Genomic DNA, 15,421 nt, shown 5'->3' on the forward strand with positions numbered 1-15,421 from the left:
GCTCAAAGGAGGAAAACTGCTACAAACTTGCCTGAACACTAGAATATATCTTATGACAGCAGCATTCCAAAAAAAAGCAGAATAAATTATGAATCTCCGTAAATTGTCCTTGATACAACTTCTCACTCTGAAATAGTTCTTACTTTGGCATCTACAATGATCAAATCTTTTTTTTTTTTTTTACACAAATAGTTTATTGTCAAATTAGTTTCCACATACAATGATCAAATCTTACTAGTTTTTTTTTTTTTATTTTTTTTTTTTTTTTTTTTTTTTTTTTTTTGGAGAGAGAGAGACAGCGTGAGCAGGGGAGGGTCAGAGAGAGAGGGAGACACAGACTCCGAAACAGGCTCCAGGCTCCGAGCTGGCAGTCAGCACAGAGCCCGATGCGGGGCTTGAACCCACGAACCGCGAGATCATGACCCAAGCGAAAGTCGGACGCTTACCCGACTAAGCCACCCAGGCGCCCCAAATCTTACTAGTTTTCAGATAAACAGTCTACAAGGGCTTTGGAGTATATATATCTCACATAGAAACAAGGAAACAACTCAAGTGTTAATATACTAAGTATCGATATGAATAGCTACTAATTGAGGGCAAATAAAATAAAGTAAAAATAAAATGAATAGCTACTAATTGAGAGCAAACTTCTCAGATGCTTATTATGAATTCTTTTATTATTATTATTTTTAAGCTTTATGCTTAATGTGGAGCTTGAACTCACAACCAAGAGTTATATGTATGCTCTACAGACTACACCAGCCAGGTGCTCCACATTATTATTTTAAAGGAGGTATGACAAAAATAATAAAAGTAATGAGATCAAATAAAAACTCATTACATGTCAACAAAATAGCATTTTATAAAAAATCACTAATTTCCACATAAAAAATTAGTGAAAAGAGGGGTACTGCTTTACATTTTTGAATATCTTTTTAATGTGTGGTTTAACAGAAAACAGATTATCATATATGCTTTTGCAATCAATTTATTGCCATATATGACATGTCACATGGCCTCTGGAAAACTCCACCGCAGACTTGGAAAACAATGAGAAAAGAAGGCAAATAATGCCTTGGAATTATCATGAGAATAATTTTGACTTTGTGGATCTTCTGGAAGGATCTCAGGGTCTCCCTTGCCAGGGGTTCACTACCTTACTGATGACTGGTACTTCAAGAATAGCTGTTCTGGTTGTTTAATGACTTTTAAGTTTTACAATGGTAGACAAACCACAAATGGATATCTTTCATTTTTAAATTAAACATAAACATGGTCTCATGTTTTTTTTTGTTTTTGTCTTTTAAGACCCTACACACCAAAAAACAAACACCCACCCCCCTTCTAAACTGCATTCAATATCATTCACATATCAGAATGAAAATTCTTAACACTAAACCCTTACAGCTCCATATAACAGTGGTTAAAAGCATGAAATCACAAAGATCAGCTGTGTGACCTCTGACCTATATAACCACCTGGTGCTTTTAGTTTTCTCATGTGAAACAGAGATAAATGTTTCCATCTTACATGATTTTATTAAGTGAAAACAAATTAAGGGCTCAGATTATGCCTGCATGTTAAAAGTCTGATCAATGATACTTTTAGCTGTATTATAATTATTAACATGTCATAAGTATTTTAAAAAAAAATGTTTAAGTAATCTCTACCCCCAGAGTAGGGCTCGAACTCAGGACCCCTAGATCAAGAGTCACAAGCTCCACTGACTGAGCCAGCCAGGCTCCCAACATGTCATAAAGAATTAAACCTGAGACATTTGCTCAAGAAAACAACTGTCTGACCAAATTAGCCCTAACAAAACGCAGCAATTACTCCGTATTTATCCTTCACACTTTTGTCCCTTTAGAGGAATTTAATTCAAATTCTGCTTTAAAACAGAAAATGAGAGAATGCATTTAAGAAGAGAGCTGGGTCGTTTTTTGTTTTGTTTTGTTTTTGGAAAACACACAAGAACTCTTTAAGGAACAAAGGAAGGACTACCTAATAGTTTGTCAATTAGGCTTGATGACAAAGTTCAAGAACTGACTTCAGAAATTACTCCGTAGTCGAATTTCTTTAATCACGGATAAGCAACCCACACTAGTAATTTCCCCTGAGCCATAAGGAGACTGATGTTAAAGAATCCTTCCTTTAACAAAACCTCTTATCAGGGCCTGCAAACTTTCACTAATTCTAAGTGAACAGTCTGAACGTGAATCAACTTTGTGGAGGATGAGGGCGGCAAAGAGGCCAAAGACCCTTGACCTCATTTCCTAACCTGGTTCCCAAGTGGTCAAAAAACTTCAGTATTTCCTGTTACAACCACAGTGACCTTAGTGTCAGGGGTATAAATATATATATATATAGTGCCTCACTGTTTCCAAAACGCTTTTTACAGTTTCAAAAGGAAGAGTACGGAATACTCAGTACGATAGGGCATCTGCTATTCTTTACATTGAATTCTTGCCCTAAAATCGAGGCTGAAGACAGTTATTTCCATACGGTCATTTCGAATGAGCTGTGTGATTACATTTTTGCTTATTTACGCCGCAGTAGCACAATTTGAGGAATACGGGCAAGCAGGTCCAGAGAACCTCAAACCCGCAGGCCCAAATCCGAGTTCAAACGGCTGGGGCAAGCTGCCCAAGCTTGAGACAGGCCGTCCCTTCCCCAGACAATCAGCAGGAACAAGATTTTAAAAGGCACAAACGTAGCTCCGCGCGATCGCCTCCCAGGAGCGCGTGGGGAGGGTAGCAGCCGCCGCCTCCGGCGCCGCCGAAGGAGGCGGGCCTGCCGCAGCCCGCACATCCCGGCCCCTCCCGGCGGCAGGCCCGGCCCCCGGGGAAGCCCCCTTCGCCTCGCCCCACCCCGGGCCAGGGCCCGCCCCCAGCTTCCCCGGCCTTCTTCCTGTGGGAAGTGCGGCTCCTTTCGCGTCCCCCACCCTCTCGGCTCCGCCTGGCAGCCACTCCGCCGCGAGCGCAGGCTAGGCGGGCGAGGGGCGTCTGGGACCCTCCAACTCGCTCGTGCGCAGACAGGCCCGCCTCCGACGGCGGGCCTTGCCTGGGCAACAGGCCGCCGCCCACCCCCTCGCCACGGGCGAGGTCCTACCTCGCCACCAGTAAGTCTTGGACAAGTCATGCCAGGTCTGATGCCGGGTGTGGTGAGTGCCGCCCGGGCCCAGGTGCGCCGCCTCGATGAGCCCGCGGCGCCGCTCGGGCTGCAGCACCACTTCCAGCTCCGCGAAGGTCTTGCGGTGCCGCTGCCGCCGCTGGTAGTACAAGGTCCCACCGCGCACCACATAGCAGGCGGCCGCTTTGCGGATTTTACGCTTGACATTGCCCTCCGTGCCCGGAGCATACGGCTCACGCTCGTTTGTCAGGTAGCGAAGAATGGCCCGGTAGCTTTCCTCGCTTGACATCTCTGACGGCGGCTCCCTAAGGGCGCCTGTCAGTGGTGGGGGAGGAAGACAGCGCACTAGCTCCGGACGGATGCAACAGCGGCGGCGACACCGCAGGGAGGAACGGCTTGGCTGTATCTGTGGTGAGTGCTCTTCGACAGCGCCCGCAGCGCGAAGGGAGAACGGACGAGTTGGTAACCAGGGGGAACTGCACTTCTCCAGCGCGCGGGATCCGCTGGCGACTGACAAAATGGCTGCTGCACCACCGGAAGTGACGTGATCAAGGGCAGTGGGTGAGGGGACTGAGTCCTGATTGGAGCGCACAGGCTTTCTGGCTTGATGAAGCCTGCCGAGTGACGTCAGGACTGCGGGCGGACATTTTGGAAGCGGGTAGGCCCTTCCTGGGAGACCGACGCGGCTTTGAGCAGACATCTTAAGTCCTGGCAGTTTCCCTTTTTATTTTTTCCTTCTTTCCCATGCTCTGAGCACGTGTGGGAGTTGGTGGGCTGTTGTTATCCCGTCCGATAGACACCAAGGTGTGGAGGAGTCTTGTTTTTTACCCCAGTTACCTTCTGAGACCCCCGACAACGTAATAGCATAAGATTTTGAGGATCCTAGTAAAATATAAGCCTATGGACACAAGACCAAAGATAGCCACATTTACGTGTAAATTTATTTTGCAGGTAAACGTTTCAAATCTAAGTCCTTCAGTGATAGGAGTTAATAATTTCTAAACTTAAACTTGGCTCCAAATCAGCCATGGAGTAGTTGGGATTTTCCTGCAATGACTGATATATGGGCAGTTTTCTATATTTGAAGGTAATGATGTTGGCAATGAGGAGTAGCTAGCACTCTTACAGCTTTATTTGCATATATTTTTCCGTAAGCGTGGGAGAGGGGAATTCTCCATTTTACACCTAACATTTAACTGAATGCATAAAACGCCAAGGTTACTTGAACTGCCTCTTCCAGTGTGCAGTGCGGGTCCTATTTCTCATCTTTAGCGGATAGCCTGGAGCGATGGCTCATGTCACCCCTCTGTTGGTTGAATCTGTGGCGCAGACAAGACTACAGGCCAGGACTTCGTACTGAACAACTGGGGTCAGGCACTGACAGTGCCTTGCTAGTTCCAGGCCGCCCCACCTCCCCAGCCTGGAGTCTGCAGTCGCTGGGTGACGCTCTCTGACCCTGCACAGACATATTAAAGGGAGCAAACAGCTGAATGCACTGGGCTGAAAAAATAAGGAAGGCACCCAATCTCTGCGGACTTGCGGTTGGGGTTGCAGGAATTAACAGGTGGCTTAGATACTTGAGACAGGATCCTTGAATAAGATTCTTGAATAAGATTCTGGCTGTAGGTACCTGAGCTCCCAGACGTATAGGAAAGACTTAACCACCAAATCAGGGATTTACTTAGGGTCACTCAACCCAGACTGAGACCGCTGAGGAAAGAAGGAATTGGAGGGTAGAAATGCGTCCCTCCCCTCTTTGGAGCGCGTCACCGAAAGCAGATACCCAAATCAACCCTCCAAGAACTGTGCTGGGCCAGAACACCATCATCACTTTTACACTGTGAAATCGACTCCCTTTCAAACTAAATTTATTTATTTAATGTTTTATTTGGGAGAGAGGGGAAGAGAGACACAGAGAGAGAGGGAGAGAGACAGTGTGTGCAGGGGAGAGTCAGAGAGACACACACACAGAATCTGAAGCAGGCTCCAGGCCTGAGCTGTCAGCACAGAGCCTGAAGCGGGGCTCGAACCCAAGAGCCGTGAGATCATTACCTGGGCGGAAGTCGGACGCTTAACCGACTGAGCCACCCAGGCAACCCTTAAAACTACAATTTAAGGGGCAGCTGGCTGGCTCAGTCGGTTAAGCTGCTGACTTCGGTGTAGGTCGTGATCTCATAAGTCTATTCATTAGTTCGAGCCCTACGTTGGGCTCTGTGCTGACACTTCAAAGCCTGGAGCCTGCTTTGGATTGTCTCCCTCCGTCTCTGTCTGTGCCCCTACCCCACTCATGCTGTCTCTCTGCCTCTCAAAAATAAACATTAAAATAGCTGCAACTCTTTAAAACAAAACAAAAAAAAACCCCTAAATTAAAAAAAAATAGAGTTAAATAAAAAGTTAAGTTGTGGAAATGGAGAAGAAAAACTTAAATCCCCCTTCACCCAGTTGGGTTTCTGCCAAAACAACCGTGAAATGCATTTAGAAGCATGCTGTACTTGGATTGCCCTTAGGCCAATGTGGAGAAAAAGGTTTTACAGGTTGTCTAATTGTCTTCCTGAGAAAAGCTAAACTTGCCATCTTTCTAGAACAGGTATTTACTCTTTATTTCTAGTTCCTCCTGGGCTGCAGACTACCCAGGAATCAAGGGCAATCAGAATTGACAGTTTCACCTATTTAAGTCATGTAAGTCAGAAAAAGCAGTGTGTTAAAAGGACATTTTTTTTCCTGTATTCCAAAATTAGAAATCTGTAGCTCCAAATTCAAGTTGGATAGTTTCATTGGTTAAGTTTCCTTGTTCACAGCTAAATAATGGTATTTTCCTTGTAACTTCATAAAGAAAACATTACACATAAAAATGAAAAAAAAGTTTTTCCAAGAAAAATCTTATAGGTCTATAGGCAAGACCAAGTGGATCTTGCATTTTTCAAATGTTTATTCTTTTTAAAAATTTTAATGTTTTTTATTTCTGAGAGAGACAGCGTGAGCAAGGGAGGGCCAGAGAGAGGAGACACAGAATCCAAAGCAGGCTCCAGGCTCTGGACTAGGTGTCAGCAGAGCCTGACACCGAGCTCAAACCCACGAACTGTGAGATCATGACCTGAGCTGAAGTCAGACGCCCAACTGGACTGAGCCACCCAGAGGCCCCTTTAAATGTTTATTCTTGAGAGAGACAGAGTGTGAGCAGAGAGGCAGAGAGAGAGGGAGACACAGAATCTGAAGCAGGCTCCAGGCTCGGAACTGTCAGCAGAGTCCAATTGCGGGTCTTGAACTCATGAACCATGAGCCAAAAGTCGGATGCGCAAATGACTGAGCCACCCAGGTACTCCGGATCTTGCATTTTTAAAGTTGATTTTATTTTAAAATATTTTTATTTATTTCTAGGAGAGAGACAGCGTGAGCAGGGGAGGCCCAGAGAGAGAGGGAGTCACAGACTGAAACAGGCTCCAGGCTCTGAGCTGGCAGTCAGCACAGAGCCCGACGCGCGGCTCGAACCCACGAACCTCGAGATCATGACCTAAGCGAAAGTCGGACGCTTAACCGACTAAGCCACCCAGGTGCCCCTGATTTTAGATTTTTAGTTTTCAATCCCCAAAAGGGTATTTTATTTATTCCCAACACCTAGAATAATGCTTGAATTTATCATGCACTAGACAGAATAATTAATTCTGTCACTTTGGATAGAATGTGGGGGCTTAGGGGAGGAGTGCTGAGGTCTGATTTTTACCTTCACCAAGTATTTCTATATGTAAAAGCATGTTTTTCAAATGAGGATGTGGCTTGTTCATTGTTGTAGTTTTCCAACTTGGCCGTGGCACATAACAGGATTTATTTTTTAATGTTTACTTTTGAGAGAAAGAGCATGAGTGGTGAAGGGACAAAGAGAGGGAGACAGAATCCAAAGCAGGCTGAGAGCTGGGAGATAATGACCTAAGGGAAAAAGTCAGATGCTTAACTGACTTGAGCCACCCAGGTGCCCCAAGATAATCTATATTCTATAGATAAATATAGTTAAGATGTCATTACTACCTAAAGCACTCTACACATTCAATGCAATTCCAATCAAAATTGCACCAGCATACTTCTCCAAACTAGAACAAACTATCCAAAAATTTGTATGGAACCACAAAAGACCCCGAATAGCCAAAGTAACACTGAAAAATAAAACCAAAACGGGAGGTATCACCATCCCAGACTTCAGCCTCTACTACAAAGCTGTCATCCTCAAGACAGTATGGTATTGGCACAGAAACAGACACATAGACCAATGGAACAGAATTGAGAACTCAGAAGTGGACCCAAAAATATACAGCAAACTAATCTTTGACAAAGCAGGAAAGAATATCCAATGGAAAAAAGACAGCCTTTTTAACAGATGGTGTTAGGAGAACTGGACAGCAACATGCAGAAGAATGAAACTAGATCATTTTCTCACACCATGCACAAAAATCAACTCAAAATGGATAAAGGACCTGAACGTGAGACAGGAAACTATCAACACCCTAGAGGAGAAAGCAGGAAACAACCTCCTTGACCTCCACCGCAGCAACTTCTTACTTGACACATCCCCAAAAGCAAGGGAATCAAGAGCAAAAATAAACTGTTGGGACCTCATCAAGATTAAAAGCTTCTGCACAGCCAAGGAAACCACCCAGAAAATTAATAGGCAACCAACGGAATGGGAAAAGATAGTTGCAAATGACATATCAGATAAAGGGTTAATATCCAGAATCTACAAGGAACTCACCAAACTCCACGCCCGAAAAACAAACAACCCAGTGAAGAAATGGGCAGAAGACATGAACAGACACTTCTCCAAAGAGGACATCCAGATGGCCAACAGACACATGAAACGATGCTCAGCATCCCTCCTCATCAGGGAAATACAAATCAAAACCACACTGAGATACCACCTCACACCAGTCAGAGTGGCTAAAATGAGCAAATCAGAGAACTCTAGATGCTGGCGAGGATGTGGAGAAACGGGCACCCTCCTACACTGTTGGTGGGAATGTAAACTGGTACAGCCCCTCTGGAAAACAGTGTGGAGGTTCCTCAGGAAATTAACAATAGAACTCCCCTATGACCCAGCAATAGCACTGCTAGGAATTTACCCAAGGGATCCAGAAATGCTGAGGCATAGGAGCACATGTACCCCAGTGTTCATAGCAGCACTCTCCACAATAGCTAAAACATGGAAAGAGCCTAAGTGTCCATCAACAGATGAATGGATCAAGAAGATGTGGTTTATCTATACCATGGAATACTACATGGCAATGAGAAAGAATGAAATCTGGCCATGTGTAGCAACATGGATGGACCTTGAGGGTGTTATGCTGAGCGAAATAAGTCAGGCAGAGAAGGACAAATATCATATGTTTGCACGTATAGGAGGATTAGGAGGAACTTGACGGAGGAACAAGGGGGGAGAAGGGCGGAAATGGTGGGGGAAAGGGAGAGAGGCAAACCATGACTCTTGAATGCTGACAAAAACTGAGGACTGATGGATGTGGGGGGGAGGGGAGGATGGGCATGGAGTAGGGCACTTTGGGGATGAGCACTGAGTGTTATGTAGAAACTAATTTGACAATAAACTATTTGTAAAAAAAAAAAAATCTATATTCTATAGAAACACAAGCCTATTCTTAACATAAATTATTACTCTTCCTTATCACATTTTTTTTTAATGTTTTATTCATTTCTAGGAGAGAGAGAGAGAGAGACAGCGTGAGCAGGGGAGGGTCAGAGAGGGAGTCACAGACTGAAACAGGCTCCAGGCTCTGAGCTGGCAGTCAGCACAGAGCCCGACGTGGGGCTCGAACCCACGAACTGCGAGACCATGACCTAAGCGAAAGTCGGACGCTTAAACCGACTAAGCCACCCAGGAGCCCCTTCCTTATCACATTTTACACATACTATCTCTTGAATGTCAGCAGGCTACTGAATCTTTTTTTTTTGCAATTTTAACTATGGCTCTAATTCCCAGCTCAACAAACTACTTTGGGAATTTGGAAGCATATTCTATTTTGTGCTAACAAAATTGTACTCTCCATTCAAGCTTATTTTCTGGCAAAAAAAAGAGCAGCTCAATATTAATAGCACAGCTGAAGTTTTTTTAATGTTTACCTTTTAGAGAGAGAGGAGATGGAGAGAGCACGTGAACACACAATTGGGGGAAGGCAGAGAAAGGAGACCATCTGAAGCAGGCTCCTGGCTCTGACCTGTCAGCAGACCCTGATGTGGGGCTTGAACCCACGAACCATTAGACTGTGACCTGAATCGGTCACTTAACCAACTAAGCCACACAGGGCCTCATTAAGCACTTTTTTTTTTAAAGTAGGCTTTGTATGTCCAGTGTGAAGACCAACACTAGGCTTGAGCTCACATCCCTGAGATCAAGATTTGAGACTGAGTTGCAGGCTTAAGCAACTGAGCTACCCAGGTGCCCCAGGTTTTAAGCACTTTCAACTCAGCTAGCAACTACTGGTAATAGGTGAAATACCAGTGAATGAAACAAATATTTACCATGGAAAAGTTGTTCACTCAACAACAAAAATTCCTAAGAAAGATTTACTTTTGGAGAATCTGGATGGCTTAGTTAAGCGTCCTACTCTTGATTTTGGCTCTGGTCATGATACCATGATTCCTGAGATCAAGCCCCTTGCTAGGCTCTGTGCTGATCAACAGAGACTGCTTAGAATTCTCTCTGCTCAGCCCTCATCCCCCACTGATGTGCCTGCACTCTCTGAAAATAAACATTTAAAAAACATTGCATTAAAAAAAAACCTAGGTCTTAAATTCTTACCTCTGTAGTTTAGCTATTACTGTGTAGGCCCAATATGCCTGTTTTGTGCAATTTGTTAAAAAAATTTTTAATGTTTATTTTTGAGAGACAGAACAGGAGTGGGGGAGGAGGGCAGAGAGAGACAGAATCCTAAGCAAGCTCCAGGCTCCAAGCTGTCAGGACAGAGCCTGACTTAGGGCTCGAACTCATGAACTGTTGAGTTCATGACCTCAGCCAAACTCCAACACTTGACTGGGCCACTCAGGCACCTCTGCCTGTTTTTATAGTAAAAAAAAAAAACACCACAATCTAATTATAGTCAGATGTTTATTTAAAAATCTGATCTGCAAACTTAGCGTTTTCCACCAACTCGGGGTGCAGAAACCTTGACAGGCTTCACAATCTTTTGTTTAGGTGCTGCCTTTGTGGGAGCCTGTAAAAAGATTAACATGTTATGTAACATTACTCCATGCAACTTTTTCAATCACCTTTCTTATGTCTAGACTCTCTATCCTAGATTGCTTTCCTTATTAGTTAACTGTGTTCCTATTACTCTTAAGAGCCAGCCATCTCAGGAAAAGTTAAAAGTCCACCTGTATAGAATATGTAAATGAAAAACAAAGATATTATCACAGGTTGGAGGGGTTAAGTGAGAAGACATAACTAAATGCAGTGTGGGATCCTGAACTGTGTCCTAAGAACAGAAAAAGGACATTACTAGTCATCTAAAACCAATGGTTTTGATATTTTTACTATGATTATCGTAACTAGTAACACTGAGAAAAGCTGGGCAAACTCTGTACTACTATTGAAAACTTTTCAAAATAAACTTTAAAAATAAAAGCCACCTTTATTTTCCCCTTCCCCAATTTCTGTCTGGCACCAACAGATTTCACTTGGCTCTGGCAGATGGAGCTCTGAATCAGCTACCCAGGAAACCAGTTAGGAACGTCATTTTCATTGGAGCACTGTACTTAATTCCTTAAAAACTTGAAACTTTTGGGGCACTTGGGTGACTCAGTCAGTTGACTGTCTCTTGATTTCGGCTCTGTTTCATGGGTTTGAGCCCTGAGTTGGGCTCTGCACAGGCAGCACAGAGCCTGTTTGAGTCCCTCTCTCTCAAAATGAATAAACTTAAAAAAATTTGAAACTTTCATTAACCACAATTTGATTAAAAAGTAAATTTTCCTGCCATTTTACTTTAGTATTTTTTAAAGCTTTTATTTCTAAGGAATTTCTATACCCAATGTGGGGTCTGAACTCAACCCCAGGATCCAGTCACATGCTCTAAGGACTCAGACAACCAGGGCCCCTCCCCCTTTTATTTTAAATAAGAAATCCAAGACAATCTCACAATTACCTTAGCAGCAGCCATTGCTGTCTTTTTAGATGCTTGCTTAGCCTTTTTTGCTTCCTTGGCAGCCCTGTGGGATTAAGAATAATTTAAGGCAAAGTGTTTTACTTCGTAAGAATGCAGCTTATTAACAAGGAGCTAGAGTGTTTTAGGGGAAGCAGAATTATCACATTCCTTCCCCATCTGCAATTATTCATAGGGTAAATCCAAAGGGTAAATATCACTAACCACCAAGTCAGCTTAACATAGATTAGAAATTGTACAGCAGCCTTATTTGCATACGGAGTTCCAACAAATCACTAAGTATACACTATAAGCTTCTGCATTATTAAACCTCAAAATTTATGACTGACAGTTTCAATATAGATTCAAATGTCAAAACACAAAATAACATCAGATTCCTATGCCTACAAACTCAATCATAACCTACAATTAATCCCAATAACTGAAATGCTCATAACAAAGGATTCCTTACCTGATGGCTTGTTCTCGTTGAGCCTTCCTAACTTCAGGTTTCTGATTTCTCTTGGCCATTATATCAGCAAGAGATGCACCAGTGATGGCCCTCTGGAATTTGACTGCACGGCGGGTTCTTTTCTTTTGAATTTCTTCCTATGAAACAAAAAGATGGAAGCACACTTATAAACCTTGCTTCATGAACACATATAAAACAATCTTTTAAAATTTATATTTGCCTTAGTGTGCTAGGGCTGATACAACTAAATACTAGACTGAGTAGCTGATAAACAATAGAAATTTCCAACAGTTCTAGAGACTGAAGTCAGGATTCCAGCATGGTCACGTGAGGACCCTCTCTGTGCTGTAGCTGCATCATCATATGTTGGAAGAAGGCAAGAGAGCCCTTTCTTGGGCATTTCTGATAATGGCATTATTGCCATTCCTGAGGGCAGAGCCTCCCAAAGCTCTCACTGTAATACTGTCACCTTGGCAGTTAGGTTTCAACATATTAATTTTAGGAGTATACATTCAGATCACAGCAATATTCAACAAAAAGATAATTCATGCAACCATTTTAAAAAATATAAAAAATATATATATAAAATATTGTAACATGCAGGTAAGTTTTCTAATTACAGACTGGTTAAATTATCTCTTGCAAATCCTGGCCATTTTAAAAAGACAAAGTCAAACTAATGAAGTTATTAGCTGGATAGGACTTACCTCAAAAGTGATTTTAATAAGAGTGTTTATGTTAAAGAATTTACTTCTAGGAAAAAATTACCAAACCTCAACTCACCTATTTTCTTTTTTTAAAGTACTCTCAGTGAAAAAGAAAAAGTCAATTGGAAAATGATTTATGACAAGAAAGCTACCAAGTCTTAGAGAATGTCCAAAAATCAAAACTGTAAAATTCAAACTTTTGCTAAATAAATGATATGTAACATTAAATTGACCATTTTAAAGCATTTTTAAGTGTATAACTCATTGGCATTAAGTACATTCACGATGTTTTGCAACCACCACCACTATCTATCTCTAACTTTTTCATCATTCCAAACCCATATTTCTCCCTCCCCCAGCCTCTGGTAACCTCTACTTTGTCTCTATGAATTTGCCACTACAGAGACCTCACAAAGGTGCAGTCATATAATATTTGTCCTTCTGTGTCTGGCTTCTCTTTTACTTTGCATAATTTCTTCAAGGTTTATCCATATCGGTTGGGTGCCAGCCTTTTAAGGCTGAAAAATATTCCATTGTATGTATGTAACATTTTGTTATCCATTCACCCACCAAATAGGTCATTTGGGCCATTTCCATCTTTTGGCCATTGTGAATAACAGTGCTACGAACATTTGTGTCGAAGTCATCTGTGTTAAGTTCCTGCTTACAGTTCTCTTGGGTACATTCCTAGAGGTGCAGATGCTGGATATAGTTCCACTTAACTTTTTAAGAAACTGCCAAGCCATTTCCACAGTGCTTGCACCATCCTACATTCAGCAATGCACAAGAGTTCCAATTTCTCCACATCCTCAGCAACACTGATAATCCCCCCTCTTTTGAAATCATGATGATCCTAATGAGTATGTCAAGTCTACCTTTATATTAAGTTAAAGAAGTTTTTCCTTCTAAACTAACACAATACCTAGTGACGTCTTTAATCCGCAAGGTGTCAGTAAATACTCCAAGTGTCCTGAATACTATTCTTACTGTCATGGGACTCCAACCTTTCCTCAAAAATGTCCATCACTCTAAAAGAGCACTTCAAAAAGCATTCAGTCTTGACAACAAAACAGCATGCTGTAAGACTCCACTGCTATCTGTCAAGATTAACCCCACAGACATATTCACAACCAAGTTACCGAAGGTAATTTCTACCCAGTGGAAGGAATCCTTTAAATACCTCCATGGCACCCTATAACCCAAATACGCATAATATATCAGGCTCTGGAAAGGCAAGATTTCAAATTTCAACTCAACATTACTGTGAGCTTAAGATGTATAAGGAGACACTATTTTTATCACTCATTTTTTCACTTTTTTTTTTTTTTTACAAATAGTTTATTGTCAAATTAGTTTCTACATAACACTCAGTGCTCATCCCCAAAGTGCCCTCCTTCATGCCCATCCCCCCCTCCCCCCTTCACTTCACTTTTTGATGCATTACAGCTTAAGGGCGCTTTCACATATGGCCCCATTTACCACAAATTTTACAGAGTGGCAACTGATGCTCAGAGTTTAATAAAAACTTAAGAGCCCTCCAATATCAAAGTGCATTTTACTCACCGACTGTCCCTTTTTGTGCTTTCTTCTGTAGAGGACAGTCCAGTTTATCTGCCGAGGATTCCTCTTGGAAAGGAATGCAGACTCGCATTTTGCGTTAAGAAATTGGAAAACCTGTAGTAACAAGTTCAAAGCAGTTACCTACTCTAAACAAGGCAGGAGGCTGAGCTCGAAACTCTTAAGTTCTCTCTCCTCATTTGGCCCACCAAGCCCAAAAGGCTTCTGTCACCCGAACGGCACGGGTGGCACCACCAAGGCCTCTGAGTTCCGCCCCGTCTTATACATAGAGCGGGTAAACGTAAGCTCATTCCGCAGGAAGGGCGGGGTAATCAAATACCAGGAGACCTCTAGCTCCGGTCCCGACTGGGATTCCAGGAGGACTTGGTGCCCGTCATATAGCGAGATATTTCGGTGGTCCATTTCCCGGGACCCAAACTCCTAATTTCCGACCGGACTCCCACTAAATCAAACCTCAGTAACGGTTCACCTAGAGGCTTCTGATCCTAACAACCACTGCACACCAGGGTCCCGGAAAGAAGCCTTTCAGAGACCAAGAACGTTGTTGTAAATGAACACGCTTAGACCGAAATAGACCGGTCTCTCTAAAGAGCAGAAGCAGCGTTTAGTCGACGCGGCCTTTCACCTTCCCGTCGGTCCTGGCGTAGCGCCTCCCATGTCCAGGGTAAATCTTGTACCCACTGAAACTGCACAGCTCGACCCTGTAACAAAAAGCGAAAGCCCATTAGGGAGGGTGTCTACGGCGAGGAGAAGCCAAAGCCAGGGTGCGGGAGAGGTGCTCTGCCCGACGATGAAAGCGGATTGGGACCCAGGACTTTCGCTCACTTCATGGCTGCGGCGGCCGGGAAGAGAAAAAGATGGTGAAGAGAAAGAGAGGATCATGGGAAGAAGCCTTATAAGGCAGTGGGGCAATCTCCTCCCCCAGTTCTCTCCCCTGACTCCGGCGCTCGGTGATGACGTCTATCTCGCCGAGCGACTGATCTGGGTGTTCTCTGGCCCCTCCTTCCTCTGAAGACTGAGCGGGCTCTGTGAGCGAGAAAGTGAACGTCGTTTAGACCGACGGACGGTTGGTTTCTGAGGCCGTCTCTCCTGCGGTCGGGTTTCCTAGAGCCATCGTCCTGCTGCACCGAATGTGAACTCCACATTTTATAGTTTTAGTGATTTGAAGATGATACTCCCAGGTAAAAAAGTCACGTTTTGCCTTCCGTGTTGGCCCATTTCCTCGACCAACAAATTAAACTTCAGTAATTTCACCATTTGCAAACTAGTAGTGACATTTGAACTGTCTCCCACACCTTGCTGATCAAATTGTATATGATGGCCTCTTGCATCAGTTATAATTAACATTCATTGAGTTCTCTTTCTGTGCCAGGAATTGTGCTAAAGCTTTTACATGTTAG

General features: G+C 43.3%; 2 protein-coding genes across 2 annotated transcripts in view; both read right to left on the reverse strand.

The window, feature by feature from the left end:
- ZBTB11 (zinc finger and BTB domain containing 11) overlaps nucleotides 1–3,644 on the reverse strand; it is a 33,290-nt gene extending 29,646 nt beyond the window's left edge. Inside the window, exon 1 of the mRNA XM_039222276.1 lies at nucleotides 3,109–3,644. Coding sequence (XP_039078207.1) covers nucleotides 3,109–3,418 — 310 coding nt within the window. The 5' untranslated portion in view covers nucleotides 3,419–3,644. The remainder of the gene's footprint in view (nucleotides 1–3,108) is intronic.
- Nucleotides 3,645–10,215: 6,571 nt separating this feature from the next.
- Nucleotides 10,216–14,948, reverse strand: RPL24 (ribosomal protein L24). Its single transcript, XM_039222280.1, has 6 exons — nucleotides 14,847–14,948; nucleotides 14,647–14,722; nucleotides 14,007–14,117; nucleotides 11,737–11,873; nucleotides 11,268–11,331; nucleotides 10,216–10,340 (listed from the first exon to the last, which is right to left on the reverse strand). Exons 1-6 carry the CDS (start codon nucleotides 14,849–14,851, stop codon nucleotides 10,260–10,262), a joined length of 474 nt encoding a protein of 157 aa, XP_039078211.1. The 5' UTR covers nucleotides 14,852–14,948; the 3' UTR covers nucleotides 10,216–10,259.
- Between the last annotated feature and the right edge of the window lie 473 nt (nucleotides 14,949–15,421).

This window comes from Hyaena hyaena, unplaced genomic scaffold, assembly GCF_003009895.1.
Source record: "Hyaena hyaena isolate Hyena2069 unplaced genomic scaffold, ASM300989v1 scaffold_1095, whole genome shotgun sequence".
NCBI lineage: Eukaryota > Metazoa > Chordata > Mammalia > Carnivora > Hyaenidae > Hyaena > Hyaena hyaena.

Excerpts from the sequence above, each read along its gene's own strand:
- RPL24 (XM_039222280.1), bottom strand. Across the intron at positions 14,118-14,646 it reads ACGCCAGGACCGACGGGAAG|GTTTTCCAATTTCTTAACGC; the intron begins GTGAAAGGCCGC and ends TTGTTACTACAG. Across the intron at positions 11,874-14,006 it reads AGCACAAAAAGGGACAGTCG|GAAGAAATTCAAAAGAAAAG; the intron begins GTGAGTAAAATG and ends TTTGTTTCATAG.